Here is a 21,998-nt window from a genome sequence, read left to right as displayed (position 1 = left end):
TATCTTAGTAGAAAGAAAGATCAAATAATAGAGATTCAAGCTGATGGATTTATATACATTCTCTTTGCCTTAACAGGGAGAAATAAGCAATGAAAGGGTAAATACACTGTATTAGGAATACAAAGGAGAAAGGGTTAAGTCCTTTCCTAAATCAATGTTTTAATTTGTTTAAAAACTGAAAAGCATTTGATCACAGATCTCCAATGTTCCATTTGGCTCTTTGTCCAGTTATTTCAGGTGATCCAAGGCCTTCTCCTCAACCTCTATAAGCCACAGCAGGGTGGGATCAAAGATACTGTTTCCAATTAAACTCAGCTGAAGTCAGATGGATTTTATGGTTTCTAAATTGCTACATTAGTCTTATTCTCAACCAGCTTCCACTTGCATTCTGACAAGGAGCAGAATGGCAAAACTGTGGACAGTTCGTTTTCCCAATGGTCACAGTCAACCAGCCACTCCCTCTGTTCCATGATGTCTGCGGAAATGTACCAAATCCCAGATTGCAGTCATTCTGAGCATGGCTATTAGAATTGGACTGACAAGTAGAGCAACAGTGTTAACAAGTGAACATTTACTGTAGTAAAATTCCATTTTCCTCATGAGCACTTTTTGTCCATCACTCTTTTTCACTTCTGGAGAGACAGGAAGAGAATAGTAGTTTGGCATGTCTGTGGCAGGAATTTCAAACAATTAAGGGATGCATCAGTAACAAGTGGCTATAATAAAAGACTGGAAGAGAGATGCAGTTTTTCAAAAGCAATATAGTTTGATTCATTTTTTTGCTGAAAAAGAATATGAATTACCCACTAAATGCTTCTAAAAATGAAAAACTGCAGTGATAATGGAAACAGTCAAGCAGAAGTGCAAACATCCACCACTGAAAATAGAAATTCCTCAAATCTGCATATGATTAAAGATTCTTCATGCAGACGCTAGTAATTCTGTCCCTTAGAAATCTTAGAAAGCATAAATAAACTCAAGTACAGATTAATGTGTGAGGGAAAAAAGTGATCTAAATATGTGACTGCAGTCAAGGTCAGGTGCATCTATCTCTTTAGGCCACATTTAGTCCTTCTGCAGAAGGACTATACTGTATCTACCATGTAGAAGACAGGAGAGATGGAGACCACCCATGAAGGCCAAATCTCCAATTATACAAAATGACGCTAGAAGCAAAAACCAACTATACAATAGCTCTTCTCTGCCCTTTCCTTCCTCTAGACTCATAAAATGATTGGTGTCATTGTTAATTTTAAAAAAGTAGTGGACATAACCTATGTTTAAATTATTCCATGGATTTTTCACATTGCTTCCTTTTTAAAGACAGAAGTATAATTCAGTCTGGGTTTGAACAGCAGAAGAATGGGGCAAGAGAATTCTGCTCTCCACTAGTCATGCCTTGCTTTTCTTGTGATCATCTTGTCCATCATCAGGACTCATTTGGCTTTTTTAACTTGCTGGAGTCAAGAGAGAAAAACAGAATTCCAGCAGTATTTTTGCATTTTCCCTTTGCCTCCAATGAAAAAAGCAGCTCTGGCCACAAGATTCTGAACTGGGGAATCACTAAAGGCAATACACCCTTCTTCTGCTCAGAGGCAGACTTGTTACTGACAGTTTCAGTTTCTTTTTTGTTCCCAGGATGTGTGTCTAGGGTTGTTACAATGCTTCCAAAATAGTATCAGAGTGTGAGGAGTGATTTGTGCAGCGGCTAGTTTTTTTTGTACATTTAAACAGCCACATAACTTGATCAGCATGGCTATACAGTGGGGTCTCTACTTAAGAACTTAATCCGTATTGGAAGGTGGTTCTCAAGTTGAAAAGTTCTTATGTTGAATCTGCATTTCCCACAGGAATGCATTGAAAACCATTTACAGTGGAACCTCTACTTAAGAACTTAATCCGTTTTGGAATGGTGTTCTTAAGTTGAAACGTTCTTAAGTTGAAGCAAAATTTCCCATAGGAATGGACTGAAAACCAATTAATCCGTTCTGGCTGTTTTTTGTTATGTAGAGGTGCGTTCGTACATTGAAGCATTAGTTGCCATAGGAACTAATGCAAAGCTGGTTAATACGTACTCTACCACTAGGGGGAAACATTTTTTTAACCTAGGATGACCTAAGGTTAAAAAAAGAGCAGGAAAGTTTTTTTTTTCCTGTTCTTATCTTGGATTTCTGTTCTCAAGTAGAAGCAAAATTTAGCAAATGGAGCTGTTCTTAAGTTGGATTGTTCTTAAGTAGGGACGTTCTTAAGTAGAGACCCCACTGTATGTTATCTTTTAGTACTTTGAAAGTGATGAATAAATTTAAAACAACATAGATTTAACAGAAAGTAATGAGTAGTGCAATTTGCTTTTTTTTCAGCAATGCAAGAAGCAGCAAGTTATTTTCCAAACACTGAAATGAATAACAGAAATTAATTGCTTTTAACAAGTAACATTCCAAACGCTTCTATCTCTGGAATCAAGGAAAGCATGCCTCTGGATACCAACTGCTGTGAAAGAACAATAGGTTATTTCTTCATGCTGTGCTTGTAGGTTTAGAAAAAGCAGCAATATGGAATAGAATAAAAAGGAGAATATTGTTATTAATACGTTTTCATGAGACCCCCATCACTATTTTAACATTACTTTTTTAAAAAATAACATCTTAGCCTGACTCGCTATGGAAATACTTCTGTGCTTAACTATTCTCTCTCTCTCTCTCTCTCTCTCTCTCTCACACACACACACACACACACACACACACACACACACATTGTTCTTAAAAAGGACTCAGGGAGTGTGGCAGTATGCACTTTTGTGAATGGATGCTCTGGCAACTTTGTTGTGCAAATTCTCACCTGACATATTATGCTGCCAGTGAACCCTTCAGCAAGGAGTCTGTCAGCTTGTTCACATGCATAGCAGCTTGTCATGAGTGCATCCAAAGACCTGGAACCAGAAGGGTTAACTGAGGCTGAAGAGAATGCTGAGAGATCGGAAACACCTGAACCGCCTCCAGATTCTCCTTCCACAGCAGACAAGCTTCGGGCCAGGCTTCGGGAAAGACTTAGGACAAGAAGATCAGAGGAGCGCTCAAAGGCTGTCCACAGAAACCTACGTTCATCTAGTCCTGAATATTAACAGGATAGAAAGCTTCTCAGCAGCTCAAGGAGCTGTTTTACTATAAAACAGCTCCCAGTGAAGCCAGAAATTCTGTGGAAGCAAAGAGTCAAAACCTTGGCTTGCATCCACGCTTCTTGAACCGTGTTCCTGACCCTGAACTCTGGACTCTGCTCTTGGGACTATGCTGGTATTGGACTTCGGACGCTGGCCCTGGACTACGCTGTGTATCAGACTCTGGACTTTGACACTGGACTTCATTCTGTGAGTTGATTTATGGACATTGGCTTTGCATTCTTGATATTCTTGACCCTGGACTGGTTTATCGAACTTCGGCTGTTGTAACCCCCGGGAACGTGACACAGCTGAAGCCAAGGGAGTGCTATCTACTACATGTGCAAGTTGTGAGCTGCAACAGAAACGTTTGCCCTTCCTTTGTGTCATTTTGTATTCATCGAGTTTAATAGTGTGTTTCATAGATTTTTGTTATGAAAATCTAAATTCTACATAGATTATGTTTTGACGTCATTCTGGCCATCACATACTTCGTCCTCAGCATTACACAGACAAAAGCACAGCTCCATGAACAGGCAACCAGCAGGGAATGAAGTTAGCGTTTTTGCTTCTCTCCAGCTTCTGTGCAATTTATTCTGACACTAGGCAAGTGGCTAGGCAGCTGAACTGCATGCGAGGGCACAGCAGTGTCATTTTCATCAGTTTCACCCCAGGAACACAACAGCTACTGTAACCATACCAGGACATTTGTCTAGAAGTAACACGTTAGGAGCCATGCTTCATAGCTTTCAGAAGTCTTATCCCCAATCATCCTGACAGCAATGTGGAATGTGTTCACGAATTGCCAGCAGACTCAGAAAGCAATATGTCATGGCATATTCAAGCACACTAAGTGGGGTGAGTATGTAAAAGAATCTGCCTGTTCCATCATACATCCCTCTTCAAGATCCACAGTGGGGCTCTGAATGAGATTTTCTTTTCACATTTCTTTATTATTCTTTCTCCAGAGCAATGTTCTTTTGTTCCTGCTTCACAAAGCTTATTCTCACCCCACTGTTGATGAATCTAGAAAAACATTCTTTTCTTGGAATCAACAGTATCTGGAAGGTCTTTTATATTCTTTCACCACTGTCAATGGTCTTCTTAACAGATGAAAATGTACTCTACATACCCTTGATTTAGAATTCTTGTTCTCAGTTATTTCAGTCATTAGCCATCATTAAATACAATTATAACAGCTGTAATCAACAGCACAAGAATAGAAAAGCACAGAAGACATGTTTGTCAGAAGAACAATGATTACATTAATCATACTTGACACTGATTTTTGCCTTGAAATACTTCAACAATTTTAGAGTTGTAAGGTGAATGTGAAGCTTCCAGATGACAGAAATAGGTTTCCTCCCACATGAATGAAGCAGCAACACCATAAAAGCTCTACATCAGGGGTGTCCAACCTTTCACCTTCCCTGGGCCACTTTATTTATTTATTTATTTATTTATTTATTTATTTATTTATTTATTTATTTATTTATTTATTTATTTATTTATTTATTTATTTATTTATTTATTTATTTATTTATTTATTTAATACCTTGCCTATCTGGTCTACTCGACCACTTTAGGTGGCTTCCAGTATAGGATAAAACAATAAAACACAAGAACATTACATAATCATTTGATACAGTTACAATAAAATAGAATGAGAATAAAATAAGAAGGAATAGAAAAGAAATCAGGTATTGACTGGAGGGAAGGCCTGGATGTTCAACCATGTTTTTAATTGGGTTTTAAAGATTCCCAGCGTAGGGGCCGCACAAATCTCTGAAGGGAGGTTGTTCCAGAGGTGAGGAGCCACCGCCGAGAAGGCCCAGTTTCGTGTCTTTTACTTCCGGGCCTCTCTCGGTGTCAGGCTCCTCAGCCTCACCTCCTGACTCGCGCAGGTGATCCGGGTAGACCAGGGGTGTCCAACCTTTCACCTTCCCTGAGCCACATTAGAAGATGAAAATTTGGTTTGGGCCGCACATACATTTGGTTTGGGCCGCACATATATTTGGTATGGGCTGCATGGGGGGCAGCCCTAGCTTTCCTCCACAGTCCCGCTCCAAGCGCGCTTACCAGCAGCTGTGATCTCAGACAGCAGAGACTGCCAGCTTCAACTCCGGAGGCTTTATGGGGCCGGGAGGGGGTCTACCTGTTGACGGGGATGGCACAATGGAGCCACACAGCCCCCCACTCTCCTCCCCTCCTGCTCCTTCCTTCCTTCCCTCTCTCCCCCTGTACTGTTGTAACATGCCCTGGCCACATTCCAGCTACAAGCGCCGGCAGTGTAACTTAAAACTTTGGAATTTCTTTAAAAATAAAAAATTGCATTGGGCCGCATTATGAGCTGACCTGGGCCGCATGCGGCCCTCGGGCCGCGGGTTGGACAAGCCTGGGGTAGACCTTGGTGGGAGCAGGCGTTCTGCCAAATATCGAGGTCCTAAACCGTTTAGGGCCTTGTAAGTAAGCATTAAGACTTTGAAGTCAATGCGGAAACAATTAATAATAATAATAATAATAATAATAATAATAATAATAATAATAATAATAATAATAATAATAATAATAATAATAATAATAATTATTATTATTATTATTATTATTATTATTATTAAATGGGCAGCCAATGCAATACGGCCAGAGTTGGAGAAATATGTTGGTATTTTCTCACTCCAGTAAGGAGTTTGGCCGCTGCATTCTGCACCACCTGAAGTTTTCGCATCAGCCTCAAAGGCAGCCCCACGTAAAGTGCGTTACAGTGGTCTAATCTTGAGATTACGAGCGCATGCACCAAGGTAGTGAGTGTCCCCGTGTCGAGATAGGGTCGCAGCTGGGCGATCTGCCAGAGGTGGAAAAAGGCGGTGCGGACTACCGACGCCACCTCCGTTTCCATGGTGAGTGTCGGATCTAGATGTACGCCCAGGCTGCGGACCCCATTGTTCACGGCCAGGATCACCCCCCCCCCGAACGTGAAAGAATCACCCAAGCCGCCAACCACGGGGCCATCCACCCTCAGAACCTCCGTCTTGTCCGGATTCAGCCTCAGCCCATTTTCCTGCATCCATTTCAGTACGGCCCCCAGGCAGCGCTGTAGGGACAGGCCAGCATCACCTGCAGTTGGTGAAAAGGAGATGTAGAACTGGGTGTCATCGGCATATTGATGACACGAAGCCCCACACCCCCTGATGACCCCTCCCAGCGGCCTCATATAGATGTTAAACAGCATTGGGGAGATAATCAACCCCTGTGGAACCCCACAATTGAGACTCCACGGGGCTGAGACATTCTCCCCAAGCTGAACTCTCTGGGGATGGTCTCCCAAGAAGGAACGGAGCCAGGCAAGTGCCGAGCCACCAATTCCCAACTTGGAGAGCCTCCCCAGGAGGATACCATGGTCGACGGTATCAAAGGCCTCCGAGATGTCGAGGAGGACCAACAGAGACATTTTACCCCTGTCAGCCTCCCTCAACAGGTCATCATACAGGGTGACCAATTAGAAGATGAAAATTTGGTTTGGGCCGCACATAAATTTGGTTTGGGCCTCATGGGGGGGCAGCCCTAGCCATCCTCCGCAGCCCCGCTCCAAGCCCGCTTACCGGCAGCTGCGATCTCAGATAGCAGAGGCTGCCAGCTTCGACTCTGGTGGCTTTATGGGGCTGGGAGGGGGTCCACCTATTGATGGGGATGGCACAATGCAGTCACACAGCCCCCCTCTCTCCTCCCCTCCTTCCTTCCTTCCTTCCCTCTCTCTCCACACTACTGTTGTGACGTGCCCCAACCACATTCTGGCCGCAAGCACCGGCAGTGTAACTTGAAACTTTGGAATTTCTTTAAAAATAAAAAATTGCACTGGGCCGCATTATAAACCAACCTGGGCTGCAGGTTGGACAAGCGTGCTCTACATCTTGTGGGATACCTTTAAGAGCAAGTGCAATTCATTGGTGCAGATTTCAGTATGGAATACAAAGTGCCTATGTATTCCTGATGGTTTCTACAGGTTATGAAACTCTGCATACCTTTAACACTTCCAGTATCATTAATAATATTCATTTATTCATACTTTCCATTGTAAGTAACTAATCTTAACATACTTCAGAACTATCTCAAGGCTCTATCACTGCTGTAGTCAGGAGATTTATCATTTGATTAAAGTGCATTATTTTCAGATAACTGCAATCCATTTTACCAAACAATGTAAAATCAGATATTTCGTATCTGATTTTATACTGTTTCGTTAAATGATTTGCATTCTGAAAAGATTCTGCCTTCTATGATGTTTCTTTGGTAACATTTGTTTTTTGAGGGGGAGGAGAAGAAAATGCATTGATGACTAATTTGTTTGAAAAAAATATGTACAGAAGTTGAGAGGCTGAATTCTCAATGTCCTTTAGAATTCATATGGGATATAAGATTCTGAGTTCTTTTCTCTTTTTGAAGAGATATAACATGTCTGCAAATACAAATTAAGCAACTATTATGCATGGATTTAAAAAGGGACTAATTTATGTGAACTGGTGTGAAAAGAGTTTGACATTCATTCACGGACAGTTCATTGCTTCTAACTACCATGACTGGATTTGTACAAACTCTAGTGACAAACTAAGTTTCCGAGTGCAAAATAGTCCTTCTGACAGCTGGACAGGCCAACATTTTACCCAGAAACATAACAGCCATGGACCATCAGCTGGTCACTACAAGTGGTCGAGGAGCCCAGATAGGCGGGATATAAATCAAATAAATAAATAAATAAATAAATAAATAAATAAATAAATAAATAAATAAATAAATAAATAAATAAATAAATAAATAAATTTTACATAATCTTCTAAATTGTTCTGAGCAGGGAACTGGTGATGCTGTTGTTCAGTCTGGGATTTGAAACAGCACATGCATAAAACCTAAAGCTTCACTATCAAGCATAAATCACTGGCCTTTGGACTGGATGACACAATTAAGAAAAGATGAAGAGACATTGTGTGAGAGATAGATAAGCATGAATATATATATGTACTTTGAGAAGGATTAAACTGATTCTTCTATTAATTAGGCAATTAATAATATGCTATCAAGTGGATTTCAATTTATGGTGATCTTCTCAGAGTTTTCTAGTATAATGTACTCAAAAATCATTCTTGTGATGGTGTGGGTTCACACAGTTTATCCAAGACTTCATACTGTAGGTGGCAGGGTATGTACCACATGTGTAATCTCAGTTTGCCTTTCTCTAGGAAGTTCAGTGGGGATATGAACTCTTAACCCATCTCTCTACCGTCAGGTCCCTCAACCCACTGAGCTGTATCAGCTTCATAACTCCATCAAATACAATGGTTATCACTTTCAACTTCCTTTCTTTTTCCTCCTTTACGCATCCCCTATCTTCACTTTCTATGCTTCTTTATCATAGATGAGTATCACAGCACTCTGAAAACACATAAATCTCACTGAGAATACTTTAGGATTTAAAAAGGAACTACCTGTTTATTTTGTCAGGTAGTGACACTACAAACATGTGTGACACTACAAACACATACTCTAGCTTGCTGTGATCAAAAAGCTAAGAACAGACTGCTGATGCATACTGCTCCCACCTATTGCAGGAGTAACTAAACCACACAGCTTTGCTACTCTGATGACTGTGTAATGACTGAAAAATTCTAGTATTCCCCATTTCATGTGTTTTGCACTTTCGTGGTCTTTACTCATTGATTTTAGTTATTTGTTGGTCACTCTTTTAACCTGTGAAATCCTATTTTCTTTGCAGTTGTCCATCTTAAAGTCCAAATTCTATGTCAGGCAGCAAAAGCAATAATATATAGCATCATATTGTGTGCATTCTCAAAGGAAATTTTAATTTTTCCTGCATACTACATTCTTTAAATAAGTTATTATGGGCCATCTTTTTCTCACTTATCTTGCACAGCAATGACCCCATTGCTCATTCAGTACCATTCCAAGGAACTTATGTTTGTCAACCTGTTCCACAAGTTTATTTTGGATTTTAACTACATTTCTTGGGCTGGCTGCTACTTACTAGTTACTATGAACTAGATTTTCCTAACATTCATTTTTAGACTATGCTTCATTACTTTGCTGGCTTTATTGAGTAATTCTGCAGGTAACTGACAGATAGTAATAGTAGATGATCTGCATTTCAAATGTTTTTATAACCTCTCCATTAATAATCATATTGTGGTTTGAATCAGCAAGTGATTCAAGAGCAGTGAAAAGATGTTCTTGGAGTACAAATGTAAAAGCAATGCAAAAAAACCTTTTCATATCTCTATCATCTCATCTTTGATTTTCATGACAGTTTGGTTACTAGTACAGGTTGCCAATTATACAAGTATCTCTTAAATTAACAGCAGTAACTGCAGCTTGCCATGTTGGATTTTTATCAAAGGCCTTCTTGAAGTCAATAAAGCAAACATACACATCTATGTTCGTTATAGCATCTCTTCCAAAGTACATGAAGGCAGAAAGAGTGCTTCTCTGGTTCCTGATCTTCAGCTGAATTCAAATGCAAAATTGCCCCTTCTTCACTCTTGTTGTAAACTGTGATTCATTTTTACAAAAACGTTTGGCAAATGGCTAATTGAGCTTTTTGTTGTGCAGTCACTACAAGCTTTGGCATTTTTTTGTTTTGGATAATGTAATGATAAATGGCTTCTGAGTACTCTATACCTAGGAAACCTTGGAAAAGGTTGTTGTAAGTTTCAAATACTGTGATAGCACATAATTACTACTGCTATTAATAGGAAAATCTCTTCCACATTTCAGAATCATTCATGTCCTGCAGATCTGACTGAAACCATATACGTACTAAAATCCAAGCCATCATCACATATTTACTGTAATACTTCTGTGAAACCAAATCAAGCCCAGGAACACTGCCTCTTTTTTCTTTTTTGCTAGCAATCCTGCATTTTGAAGCTCTGTATTTTTATTCCAGTACTGACATAAGACACAATAAATTCTGTTGTCTGCTATCTTCAAACAGATCTTTAATGTATTTACTATACATTTTGATTCTACCGTTGATTCATGTATCACAAAATTATTACTATCCATTAGCAGTGGACACTGTTGTCTTATGAATATGTTTGCTACTTCCTTTATCTTTTGTGTATATTGAAGGCATTTTGGATCTCCTCTACATTTCCTATTTCTGTACATTAGTTGGATAACCATTTTGCTTTGAATTCCTAATTTTGTTTTGCATTTTTATATACAGTAATTCTGTTTGATGAAGTCATTGTTTTTCCATTTGTGTTCCTCTTCAATCAGTCCTAATATTTATTATATTATTTACTTCTTCTCATTTATATTTCTGCCTCGTAAACTATTTGTTTGTCATATCTAGTGAGATTTCTGTCAGATTAAAGTGAACATATTTATATTTGATCTATTTGAATGTGCAGTCCTTTGATGTTTTCATGAATCTCCTCCTTTAAAACAATGCATGTGATTAGATCAATTTGTTGTTTAACTTCTATGCTTTTTCTCTCCTTTTTTGGTATTTTTTAAAATTAGGGTGAACAACAGTGATAGGTTTTTAAGTGTAATTTATGTTAGCTCCAGGACAGGTTTTCATTGACTGTTTTGGTACCACTGACTAATTAATACATAATCTAATTAGTTCTTTATCCTCTTACTCTTAATGCCATATCATGGGAATTTGATTATGTACAGACTTTTTTCCCTTCACAGATTGCTGTCTTGTTGTGGAAAAGGGGCTTGAGTAATTCAGAGAAACTATGGGCTATGCCATGCAGGGACACCCAAGATGGACAGGTCATAGTGGAGAGTTCTGACTAAATGCGATCCACCTGGAGCAGGAACTGGCAGGCCACTCCAGTATCTTTGCCAAGAAAATTCCATGGACAGAAACAAAAGACTAAAAGATATGACGCTGGAAGATGGGCCCCTCAGGTCAGAAGGCGTCCAACATGCTACTGAGGAAGAGCGGAGGACAAGTACAAGTAGTTCCAGAGCTAATGATGTGGTTGGGACAAAGCCAAAAGGACGCTCAGCTGCGGACGTGCCTGGAAGTGAAAGGAAAGTCCAATGCTGTAAAGAAAAAATACTGCATAGGAACCTGGAATGTAAGATCTATGAACCCTGGTAAGCTGGATGTGGTCAAACAGGAGATGGCAAGAATAAAGACTGACATCCTGGGTGTCAGTCAACTAAGATGGATGGGAATGGGCGAATTCAATTCAGATGATTACCATATCTACTATTGTGGACAAGAATCTTGTAGAAGAAATGGAATAGCCCTCATAGTCAACAAAAGAGTGGGAAAACCTGTACTGGGATACAATCTCAAAAATGACAGAATGATTTCAATACGAATCCAAGGCAGACCTTTCAACATCACAGCAATCGAAGTTTATGCACCAATCACCGATGCTGAAGAGGCTGAAATTGACCAATTCTATGAAGACTTACAACACCTTCTAGAATTGACACCAAAGAAAGATGTTCTTCTCATCATAGGGGACTGGAATACTAAAGTAGGGAGTCAAGAGATAAAAGGAACAACAGATAAGTTTGGCCTTGGAGTTCAAAACGAAGCAGGGCAAAGGCTAATAGAGTTTTGTCAAGAGAACAAGCTGGTCATCACGAACACTTTTTTCCAACAACACATGGGCATCACCAGATGGGCAATACCAAAATCAGATTGATTATATTCTCTGCAGCCAAAGATGGAGAAGCAAAAACAAGACCTGGAGCTGATTGTGGCTCTGATCATCAGCTTCTTATATCAAAACTCAAGCTTAAACTGAAGAAAGTAGGAAAAACCACTGGGCTAGTCAGGTATAATCTAAACCACATCCCTTACGAATAGACAGTGGAAGTGAAGAACAGATTTAAGGAACTACATTTGGTGGACAGAGTGCCTGAATAACTATGGATGGAGGCTCATAACATTGTACAGGAGGCAGCAACAAAAATCATCCCACAGAAAAGGAAATGCAAGAAAGCAAAGTGGCTGTCCAACAAGGCCTTACAAATAGCAGAGAAGGGAAACAAAATGCAACGGAAATAGGGAAAGTTACAGAAAATTGAATGCAGACTTCCAAAGAATAGCAAGGAGAGACAAGAGGGCCTTCATAAATGAACAGTGCAAAGATATAGAGGAAAATAATATAAAGGGAAAAACCAGAGATGTGTTCAAGAAAACTGGATATTAAAGGAACCTTTTGTGCAAAGATGGACATGATAAAGGACAAAAATAGTAGGGACCTAACAAAAGCAGAAGACATCAAGAAGAGGTGGCAAGAATACACAGAGGAATCATACCAGAAAGATCTGGATATCCTGGACAACCCAGATCGTGTGGTTGCTAACTTTGAGCCAGACATCCTGGAGAGTGAATTCAAGTGGGCCTTAGAAAACCTGTCTAACAACAAGGCCAGTGGAGGTGATGGCATTCCAGTGGAACTATTTAAAATCTTAGAAGATGACATTGTTAAGGTGCTACACTCAATATGCCAGCAAGTATGGAAAACTCAACAGTGGCCAGAGGACTGGAAAAGATCAGTCTATATCCCAATCCCAAAGAAGGGCAGTGCCAAAGAATGCTCCAATTACCGTACAATTGCACTCATTTCCCACACTAGCAAAGTTATGCTCAAAATCATCCAAGGGAGGCTTCAGCAGTATGTGGACCAAGAATACCCAGAAGTACAAGCTGGATTTCGAAGGGGCAGAGGAACTAGAGACCAAATAGTTAACATGCACTGGATTATGGAGAAAGCCAGAGAGGTCCAAAAAAACATCTACTTCTGCTTCATTGACTACGCAGAAGCCACAACAAACTATGGCAAGTCCTCAAAGAAATGGGAGTGCCTGACCACCTTATCTATCTCCTGATAAATCTATACGGGGGACAGGATGCAAAAGTTAGAACTGGATATGCAACAAATGATTGATTCAAAACTGGGAAAGAAGTACAACAAGGCTGTACATTATCTCCCTGCTTATTTAACTTATACGCAGAATGTATAATGTGAAAGGATGGACTGGAGGAATCCCAAACCAGAATTAAGATTGCCAGAAGAAATATCAACAATCCAGATATGCAAATGAGACCACTGTGATGGCAGAAAGTGAGGAGGAATCACATAACCTCTTAATGAGGGTGAAAGAGGAGAGTCAAAAAAATGGTCTGAAGATCAACATTAAAAAAAACTATGATCATGGCCACTGGTCCCATCACCTCCTGGCAAATAGAAGGGGAAGATCCGGAGGCAGTGACAGATTTTACTTTCTTGGGCTCCCTGATCAGATGGTGACAGCAGCCACAAAATTAAAAGACCCCTGCTTCTTGGGAGGAAAGCGATGACAAACCTCGGCAGCATCTTAAAAGGCAGAGAATCACCCTGCCGACAAAGGTCTGCATAGGGAAAGCTATGGTTTTTCCTGTAGTGATGTGTGGAAGTGAGAGCTGGACCATAAAGAAGAATTGATGCTTTTGAATTGTGGTGCTGGAGGAGACTCTTGAGAGTCCCCTGGTCTGCAAAGAGATCAAACCTATCCATTCTAAAGGAAATCCTGAGTGATCACTGGAAGGACAGATCCTGAAGCTGAGGCTCCAATACTTTGGCCATCTCATGAGAAGAGAAGACTCCCTGGAAAAGACCCTGATGTTGGGAAAGTGGGAAAGCAAGAGGAGAAGGGAACGACGGAGGACGAGATGGTTGGACAGTGTTATTGAAGCTACCAACATGAATTCGATCAAACTCTGGGAGGCAAGGGAAGACAGGAGGGCCTGGCGTGCTCTGGTCCATGGGGTTACAAAGAGTTGGACACGACTTAACAACTAAACAACAACAAAACAGACTTTTTGGTTTTAACTTGTATGTGGCGCTGGCTACCATTTCTTCTTTTTCACAAAATGATATCATTTATTTTTAACATGCTTTCTGTCTTCCTAGTGTGTAGGGTTTTTTAAAAATCTATTTTTGTTGGCCATTCAATTGAAAACATAGGCAATATTGAATTTATTATTTGCTGTATCTTGGTCTCTGTCACTCAGTAACAGAGCAATGAACAGTCTTCCACTACTCTACAATATAAATGAAAGCAGGCTCCATTTTGTTTCCACTATTAGATTACTAAATTACAGATATAAACCTTTTACCCTCAAAAATGGCCTGTTAATATCCTTTTAAAAAATTACACTTGGTTATAGAAAACCCACACCAATCCCAAAAAACGTAAAGTGTAGAAATCAACATTCATGTAGAAGCCAAAGTGGATGATAACTGTTGAAAAAAAAAACAGGCAGCTATCTACCTTCAATGAAGTTAACAGTGTCATTTGAAAGCAGTAATCTCGAAACATTCAGATTCCTTGAGTTTATGTAAGCATGAGTATTTTTGTTTACCTACACTGAAGATGAATGCTGCAGTGGTATGGGGGACAAAAAACCCAACAGAACCACTAAGATACTCCGCTTGACACCAAGCAAGAAACTGAATGAAATTCTCCATCCTGGAAACTTTATTTTGAATCAGCTGTTGTAACCTGGAATGCTGGGTTGCACCATGCACAGTTATATTGGGTGCATTAAAATATTCTCTTCTGAGCAAAAAACATACAAAGACCACAACTCTGGAGATATAAAACCTTGGTGCATTTTCTTTGGCTACAGAAGGCAGGACAGTGCTATTTATATGAACATTTAGAGTATAAAATCCACTCGAAATCAGACTTGAATAACTACTAGTCAACCTGCACGCTCCAAAGCCAGAATACAACTTCCTTGCCAACAATATTGTCTGGATTCTCCATAGAAAGCAAATGAATAAAGAATGGCTAAAGCTAAAATTCTATACAAGTACTGACATTCTGCACTTGCTTAGCCAAGTACTTATGAGTCCAGCAAATAGATGTAAGACTTTAAAACATGTTCTATACAGTAGTTTTCAAAAAAAAAATTGAATAAATCCTTATTGAAATAAAAATGAAGTAAAAATGTGAGATGCAATGGGACATCTCTACTGAAGATTTTAGAGGCAACAATCTTTAGGTTAAGGATGGGCAAAATGCAGTTCTGCAAATGTTACTGGCCTGCACCACTGGCTATGCTTGCTCAAATCAACAGTCTGACAACATTTGGAGGATTGCACTTTGATCACCCTTATCTTAAACTACAGTGGTGCCTCGCATAACGATGTTAATTGGTTCCAGAAAAAAAAACGTTATGTGAAAACATCGTTATGTGAAGCACCATTTCCCATAGAGATGCATTGAAAACCGGATAATCCGTTCCAATTGGAACGGATTATCCGGTTTTCTCTCTCCCCCCGCGGCTTGGATCTGACCCACGGCGGCTACCTCAGCCATGGCTGGACTCCCTAGAGTCCGGCCATGGCTGGGGTAGCCACCGCGGCTCGGATCCAAGCCCCGCTGCTCAGCTGGGGGAAAATGTCGGCAGTGGGCTGCGGCCTGGGAAGGACCCCGAAGCCACCGTCCCCTGCCGACAATTCCCTTCCGAGCTCCGGGGACAGGCTGGGGGGTGAATCGGGAAGCTTGAAGCCTCTCCGCGCTGCTTACCCAGGCCGTTCCCGGACTTCCAGAAGTCCGGGAACGGCCTGGGTAAGCAGCGCGGAGAGGCTTCAAGCTCCCCGATTCACCCCCCAGCCTGTCCCCGATGCTTGAAGCCTCCGGGAACAGCCTGGGTAGGCGGCGCGGAGAGGCTTCAAGCATCGGGGACAGGCTGGGGGGTGGACCGGGGAGCTTGAAGCCTCTCCGCGCTGCTTACACAGGCTGTTCCCGGACTTCCAGAAGTCTGGGAACGGCCTGGGTAGGCGGCGCGGAGAGGCTTCAAGCATCGGGGACAGGCTGGGGGGTGGACCGGGGAGCTTGAAGCCTCTCCGCGCTGCTTACACAGGCTGTTCCCGGACTTCCAGAAGTCTGGAAACGGCCTGGGTAGGCGGCGCGGAGAGGCTTCAAGCATCGGGGACAGGCTGGGGGGTGGACCGGGGAGCTTGAAGCCTCTCCGCGCTGCTTACACAGGCTGTTCCCGGACTTCCAGAAGTCTGGGAACGGCCTGGGTAGGCGGCGCGGAGAGGCTTCAAGCATCGGGGACAGGCTGGGGGGTGGACCGGGGAGCTTGAAGCCTCTCCGCGCTGCTTACACAGGCTGTTCCCGGACTTCCAGAAGTCTGGGAACGGCCTGGGTAGGCGGCGCGGAGAGGCTTCAAGCATCGGGGACAGGCTGGGGGGTGGACCGGGGAGCTTGAAGCCTCTCCGCGCTGCTTACACAGGCTGTTCCCGGACTTCCAGAAGTCTGGGAACGGCCTGGGTAGGCGGCGCGGAGAGGCTTCAAGCATCGGGGACAGGCTGGGGGGTGGACCGGGGAGCTTGAAGCCTCTCCGCGCTGCTTACACAGGCTGTTCCCGGACTTCCAGAAGTCTGGGAACGGCCTGGGTAGGCGGCGCGGAGAGGCTTCAAGCATCGGGGACAGGCTGGGGGGTGGACCGGGGAGCTTGAAGCCTCTCCGCGCTGCTTACACAGGCTGTTCCCGGACTTCCAGAAGTCTGGGAACGGCCTGGGTAGGCGGCGCGGAGAGGCTTCAAGCATCGGGGACAGGCTGGGGGGTGGACCGGGGAGCTTGAAGCCTCTCCGCGCTGCTTACACAGGCTGTTCCCGGACTTCCAGAAGTCTGGGAACGGCCTGGGTAGGCGGCGCGGAGAGGCTTCAAGCATCGGGGACAGGCTGGGGGGTGGACCGGGGAGCTTGAAGCCTCTCCGCGCTGCTTACACAGGCTGTTCCCGGACTTCCAGAAGTCTGGGAACGGCCTGGGTAGGCGGCGCGGAGAGGCTTCAAGCTCCCCAGTCCACCCCCCAGCCTGTCCCCGATGCTTGAAGCCTCCTTGCGCCGCCTACCCAGGCTGTTCTCCGGGTTGCCAGGGCTGGAGATCGGAGCGGACAGAGAGGCAGCCCGAAGCTCGAAGGGGTTTGCGAAGCTGTCTTTCTAGCCAGCTTCGCAAACACCCTCCCCGCCGCCCGTCAGCTGTTCTTCGGGCTGCCTCTCTGTCCGCTGGGATCTCCAGCCCCCAGGGCTGGAGATCGGAGCGGACAGAGAGGCAGCCCGAAGCTCGAAGGGGTTTGCGAAGCTGGCTTTCTAGCCAGCTTCGCAAACACCCTCCCCGCCGCCCGTCAGCTGTTCTTCGGGCTGCCTCTCTGTCCGCTCCGATCTCCAGCCCGGGTTGCCAGGGCTGGAGATCGGAGCGGACAGAGAGGCAGCCCGAAGCTCGAAGGGGTTTGCGAAGCTGGCTTTCTAGCCAGCTTCGCAAACACCCTCCCCGCCGCCCGTCAGCTGTTCTTCGGGCTGCCTCTCTATCCGCTCCGATCTCCAGCCCGGGTTGCCAGGGCTGGAGATCGGAGCGGACAGAGAGGCAGCCCGATGCTCGAATTGGTTTGCGAAGCTGGCTTTCTAGCCAGCTTCGCAAACACCCTCCCCGCTGCCCGTCAGCTGTTCTTCGGGCTGCCTCTCTGTCCGCTCCGATCTCCAGCCCGGGTTGCCAGGGCTGGAGATCGGAGCGGACAGAGAGGCAGCCCGAAGCTCGAAGGGGTTTGCGAAGCTGTCTTTCTAGCCAGCTTCGCAAACACCCTCCCCGCCGCCCGTCAGCTGTTCTTCGGGCTGCCTCTCTGTCCGCTGGGATCTCCAGCCCGGGTTGCCAGGGCTGGAGATCGGAGCGGACAGAGAGGCAGCCCGAAGCTCGAAGGGGTTTGCGAAGCTGTCTTTCTAGCCAGCTTCGCAAACACCCTCCCCGCTGCCCGTCAGCTGTTCTTCGGGCTGCCTCTCTGTCCGCTCGGATCTCCAGCCCGGGTTGCCAGGGCTGGAGATCGGAGCGGACAGAGAGGCAGCCCGAAGCTCGAAGGGGTTTGCGAAGCTGTCTTTCTAGCCAGCTTCGCAAACACCCTCCCCGCTGCCCGTCAGCTGTTCTTCGGGCTGCCTCTCTGTCCGCTCGGATCTCCAGCCCGGGTTGCCAGGGCTGGAGATCGGAGCGGACAGAGAGGCAGCCCGAAGCTCGAAGGGGTTTGCGAAGCTGTCTTTCTAGCCAGCTTCGCAAACACCCTCCCCGCCGCCCGTCAGCTGTTCTTCGGGCTGCCTCTCTATCCGCTCCGATCTCCAGCCCGGGTTGCCAGGGCTGGAGATCCGAGCGCACAGAGAGGTAGCCCGAAGAACAGCTGATGGGCGGCGGGGAGGGGTTTGCGAAACTGGCTCGAAAGCCAGCTTCGCAAAAAAAACCCACCCATCAGCTGTTCTTCGGGGCTCGCTCTCTCCACCCCCTGAAACACAGCTGATCAGTGGGGGCTTTGTGATGATCGTGGGGAAGCGCTTCCCCACAATCATCGCAAAGCGATTTTCCCCCATTTAACACATCGTAATGCGATCGCTTTTGCGATCGCAAAAGATGAATCGTTATACGGATTCATCGTTAAACGGGGCATTCGTTAAACGAGGCACCACTGTATTATCTTACTTTATGTGATGATGCTAGCCAGAAATGATATCAATTGTTTCAATGTGGTATTGTCCAATTTTTCTGTGCTCCTTTCTCTTGCTTCACTGATTTTACCACCACCAAGGTGTCGCCTCACCCCCAAAGTCAATACTTGGCAATAGTTACTGTTCATTTTTTTCCTCTACCTCTTGGTTTTCGGGTGGGAAAGTGATGTGACCATTCAAGTCAGCAGCACTCAGAGATGATTCCATCCCATAGTGTTTTTGTTTTCTTAGAGACAGAATAAATGAAAACCACATGGACGATAGATAGATAGATAGATAGATAGATAGATAGATAGATAGATAGATAGATAGATAGATAGATAGATAGATAGATAGATAGAAAGAAAGAAAGAAAGAAAGAAAGAAAGAAAGAAAGAAAGAAAGAAAGAAAGAAAGAAAGAAAGAAAGAAAGAAAGAAAGAAAGAAAGAAAGAAAGAAACCATGTCGGGATACACATTATTATTTACAACGAAATATAATTTGGAGTCTTATATAACAGTAGTACTTACAAAAATGTATTGAGTTCTTTTTATAAAATTAAGGAACACAAAATCAGCATACCTGCCCCAAGCTGCTTCCATTGTAGACTTCTGACTAATAGGAACACAGGAGGACTCCACAACACTTGACTTGTTCAGTCTGTAGCAAAAGCCACAAACTGGATCCAACATGCATCCATTACAGAAACTGAAAGAAAGAATTTTTTCTAAATCAATAGTGTCACCAAATCTTTTCAGAGTAAAAATTCAGTAGGAATTGGAGATAATTATGTTGTCTCAAAATAACACCTTTTCACTTTGGACACTTCAACAACTCTTGGCAACTTGTTTTAAGGTAACAGCAGGTTTTGTTGTATACAAAATGCTTGTGTAGTGTACAGAAAATGTTTGTACATCGTATTTTAAATAATAGAGAAGATAAGCATACAGAAAACAAAGGATTAAATTAAAGTAACTAAAATGTACTTGATTCTGTAGAAGTTTAGTTTCTAAGTCTCCATCATTTGAAATGACAAATTAGGTAAGCTGAATGCGCTTTCTGAAATTGATAGACAGACAGAGGAGACCCCTAAGAGCTAAATTTCATCTACTGTACTTCATGGGTACTGATTCTGGCAAAGCTGGACTGTCTACATAAATCATATCAATAATATGAATAACATATTTCATTACATATTTTAAAAACCAGACAAATGAGGAAAACAGAATATCTATGAAAAGTCTCTACCTACATTCTCTGGAACAGTCATTAAGAGACAGAAAATTAAACAATACATGGGAACCCTAATTTTGTATTTAGCCCTACATGCCTGATCCACAGCATTTTCCCTGAACTTAACACTCATACCTAATTCTTCTATGTAAATAAGATAAAGGTAGTCATATAACTATACATAACCGACATCACCAATCTATGATGTTTCTGACAGAAACATACATTTCAAAGGTAATATTCACAAACATATGTTTGATTAAATTCAATTTTCTTCACAAAGCCAAGCATCTAGTTTATTTTATTTCCTGCTTAATACTTTTCAAGCACACTGTAAATTGGGTGAAATGGTCTCCTGCACTAAGAAATGACTGTGTTCCTGCTTCTGTGAAATGGTGCAACTTAATAACAGTTGTCTGCTGCCACATTGATTCTGACTTCTCAGGGTCTTCTAGCTATAAAGTATTCAGAAATTATTTACAATTCCATTCTTCTACAGGCGTTTTGGAACTGTACAACTTGCCCAAGGCTACACAGGCTGGCTGTTTTCCAGGGATGCATAGCAGATAACCGGACTCCTGAAAAAATTGTTTCCAGTCAGATGTTCCAACTCTGTGAATTATCCAAGCAGCTAATTGCCTACCATCAAGTCAGCTCTGACTTATGATGCTACTTTCTAGAGTTCTTTATGTATATAGTACACCATAGCACACAGAGGTGGTTTACCATTCCATTCTTCCGGAGGTGCTCTGAGACTGTGTGTACAGCTTGCTAAAAGCTACAGCGGCTACCGTATTTTTCGCTCCATAAGACGCACCTTTCCATAAGACACACCAATTTTTAGGAGAAGAAAACAGGAAAATATAATCTGTTTTCTTCGCTCCATAGGACGCACAGACTTTCCACCCCCCTGTTTTGTGGGGGAAAAGTGTGTCTTATGGTGCGAAAAATACAGTAGTTCTTCTCCTGGGAGATACAGTGAGAAACTTCTGGTTCCACAACCAGGTACCAACCCACTGAGCCAGCCAGCCAGTCATGGTGCAACCAGACACAACGAATTTCTCCTCTGTTCCCCACAGACACAGTAGTATGTTGTCTGGACATATGCAGTGTTTTTCACAAAATCTAGCCATGGAGCTCTATGTAAATGCAAGATTCCCTCATGCAGATAGCATCTAATGTTTTCTGGTTTGGGGGTGACAGATGGAGATAGGGAGAGAAAACCTAATTTGAAAAATTAATCATTTGGCAGTGGTGACTATTTCCTCTCTAAACCTTCTCACGAGATTACAGATGAGAAAAATAACCATATAATTACCAATTACCAACAGGAAAGAATGAAGTCACTATTGTATTAGTGATTCATTAGGTAAGGACAGCTCTCTAAGCAGTAAATATGCATATATTCAGAAAACTAAAAGAGATAAAACAATACATATATTTTGCTCAAATTAGTAACAAATTAGTAAAATCTTCTGTCAAATAACCAGTTTTATTTATTTTTTTTAAAAAATGTATAAACCACCCAGAGAGAGCATACATAACACTATAAGAAACCGCCATAATGATCAAATTACAAAGAGGCATACAAACTATTCAACCAATAAGCAAGCTTCTGAATTTTGTATGCTTTTGCAAAACCAGTGTTTTTACAGTATTTACCGCTAAAAAAAATAGAAAAAGCAACTATTTTTATATTTTACATGACTTGATTACTGATAACTATTACATAATTATAACATTCTGCAGAAAATGGATAAGACTTCCAATATCTTGCTGGCCCCCACAGATCTCTCTGGCTCATATCTGATTTTCAGTCCTAATCAGCATAAGCAGGCTGGATAGCTCAGCGAATTAGGTATCTGGCTGTGGAGCCAAAGGTTGTGCATTCGATTCCCCACTGTGCATCCAAAGAAAGGCAACTGGTGTGGCCCTAAGCAAGCTATACAGTCCCAGGATGCCCCAAGAAGATATTATAAACCACTTTCTGAGTACTCTGTATCTAGAAAACCTGAAAAGAGTTGTCATATGTCAGAACTGACTTATTGCCACACAATCATCATCATCAACAACAGAGTAGACTTACTGAATCCATTGGAGTT

General features: G+C 42.8%; 1 protein-coding gene across 3 annotated transcripts in view; it reads right to left on the bottom strand.

Moving 5' to 3' along the window:
* The window catches only part of SLC2A13 (solute carrier family 2 member 13), a 191,765-nt gene that overhangs the window by 17,542 nt on the left and 152,225 nt on the right, over positions 1-21,998 (bottom strand). For 2 of the 3 annotated variants that reach the window (XM_073000644.2, XM_020796984.3), the window contains exon 7: positions 19,246-19,371. The exons of the other annotated variant lie outside the window; for it this stretch is intronic. In XM_073000644.2, coding sequence (XP_072856745.2) covers positions 19,246-19,371 — 126 coding nt within the window. The remainder of the gene's footprint in view (positions 1-19,245; positions 19,372-21,998) is intronic. 3 annotated transcript variants of the gene reach the window in all.

This window comes from Pogona vitticeps, chromosome 5 (genome assembly GCF_051106095.1).
Source record: "Pogona vitticeps strain Pit_001003342236 chromosome 5, PviZW2.1, whole genome shotgun sequence".
NCBI classification, from domain to species: Eukaryota; Metazoa; Chordata; class Lepidosauria; order Squamata; family Agamidae; genus Pogona; species Pogona vitticeps.
Note: the sequence above shows the minus strand (reverse complement) of the source record. Positions and strands in the feature narration are given on the sequence as shown.